Genomic DNA, 2,008 nt, shown 5'->3' with positions numbered 1-2,008 from the left:
CACCTATCTAGGGAAAGAGATTGAAATTATTATTTTTTTTTGGGCCAAGAAAATTTCAGAGATCATAGTGATCAAAATACGAAATCAGTACAATAGAAAAAGAAATACATTAAAAGATCTTCGGAAGGTAAATACATACCCTCCTAGTACTGCTACTCGAAAGAGGGATTGATAACAAAATACTAACTACTAAAAAATATTTGCTCACTACTCTAAAAATTACTACTAATTAGCCTCTGTGCCTCCTATTCATGCAAATATATCCAAATTGAACATTTCTATAAATAACAAAATTTCAAAAAATAAAGGGAAGGAAAAAAAAAACTTAAAACGACAACCATAACCCCCAACAAAAGAACAAAAGAACAAAAAAAAACTGTCTACGAAACGTATGTACGTACCAATGACTTTTTCCAGTTCAAAGATTAATTTAACCCCCAAGCTTTCTCTTCTCACATTCTAACCCCTCAAAGAAACTAGCAATAACCCTCATGGCCCTCACTTGAGCCTGCAATGCCTTTATGTACCCTGCAGTCTCTTCAAACAGATTCTCAATCCCAAGTGACTCACCTCCCGGTACAATCCTCTGCAGCGCCATGATCTTTCTTTCCACCTCTGCCTTCTCATCATCTTCACTGCCGTCGCTGCAGATCACTTCCTTCGAAACCTTCGCTTCTTTCCTCTTCCTTCGCGTTGATCTCCGGTGAGTCTCCGGCCGCCTTGCACGGCGGAGACTGGTTAAAGATTCATTACATGCGTTACCCAGGTCAAGTTTCTTCTGGGTCATCCCCTCTCTGCTTTGGAATGTGGTTAGAGACGTTGGGTCTTCAGCAGCCTTCTCCATGGAGAGAGAGAGAGAGAGAGAGAGGCGGCTTGTGTTGTGAGTAATGAGGTTGTGTGAATTAAGGTTGTACATGTTACTACATGGGATGAGAAGGTGGGTAAATTATTGTTGGGATCATGCCAACGAGGCTAGGGGCCCATAGCCCCTCTGGCTGTGGATTAGTGTAGAGGTGACAAACACCACGCGCCTATGTAGAATGCGTGAGGTTTTGACGAACGTTCAAAGACCATGTGAGTTATATTTTTTTACTTTTATGATTCGTTTCGACGAAATGAATCAATATTATTCTGCAAAAAGTTAGGCACAAAATCAATTAATGCAAAAAAAATTCAAATAAAAAAAACAAAAATAAAAAATCCAAAAATCTTAGCCGAACTTAACCTAATTGCCCTTATCTTGAAGCATTCCTAGTCTCTATGATCCAACACATTTGTACTCTGTGTGGGAGCTTAAATAATTTTTCGTATGCCTATGACTTACAACCCGTTTGTTAACTAGATAAGCCCTCGTCCTTAAAATTTGCGTTTATTAGTTTTGCGTCAAATTTTTAAGAATTATTATTTATTCATCTCGACAAGATAATCGAAAAACCCAAAATAAAAAAAAAACGCGGAAAGCTAAGGTGAACAACTAAAAAGTTTTTTAAGATCTAAAATATAATACTCCTAGATAATTTCTCTACATTTTGAGTTCGAACTACAGAAAACAGTTTGTATAAGTTTTATTCGTCAAAGTGATTTTAACGGTTCAGATGTTTCAAAAAGCCTCTTACGGTTAAGAAACAAAAACTTTACTACTATTAAAATTGGGTTCTAGATGCACTCGATTTAACTCAGAAAAATGATCAAGTTTTGATTTTTGTGCAAACTTGATCATTTTGCTGAGTTCAAATCCGTGGAGTAAACGTTCGAGATGGGAGTGGAGCAGACAAGAAGTAAAGCAATGGGGATCACCTGCGGCAGAGAGGAATAGATCCCACTGAACTGAAGCTGGGGGAAGGGAAAAAGGCCGGCAGCGGTGGAGACCGGGGCCCACTCCAGAGAGAGAGAGAGGGAGTGAGAGAGACAGTCGGAAAACAAAACAAAAACAAAGAGGGGGAGAGAGAAAGCACATGTGATCACATGATTTTCTTCAACACCCATGTGGACGTCCTCCCTCTTTCTT

The 2,008-nt window shown here is 38.9% G+C and overlaps 1 protein-coding gene across 1 annotated transcript; it reads right to left on the bottom strand.

Moving 5' to 3' along the window:
* Positions 1–219: 219 nt before the first annotated feature.
* Positions 220–929, bottom strand: LOC131329903 (transcription factor PAR1-like). The gene has a single exon (XM_058363321.1). It carries the CDS (start codon positions 914–916, stop codon positions 431–433), a length of 486 nt encoding a protein of 161 aa, XP_058219304.1. The 5' UTR covers positions 917–929; the 3' UTR covers positions 220–430.
* Positions 930–2,008: the final 1,079 nt, after the last annotated feature.

Source organism: Rhododendron vialii, chromosome 6a, assembly GCF_030253575.1.
Source record: "Rhododendron vialii isolate Sample 1 chromosome 6a, ASM3025357v1".
In the NCBI taxonomy this organism is placed as follows: domain Eukaryota; kingdom Viridiplantae; phylum Streptophyta; class Magnoliopsida; order Ericales; family Ericaceae; genus Rhododendron; species Rhododendron vialii.
The sequence above is the reverse complement of the archived record's forward strand: the minus strand, read 5'-3'. Positions and strand labels throughout refer to the sequence as shown.

Bases quoted from the DNA above. Each gene is read 5' to 3' on its own strand.
- LOC131329903 (XM_058363321.1), bottom strand. From the start codon at position 916: ATGTACAACCTTAATTCACACAACCTCATTACTCACAACACAAGCCGC.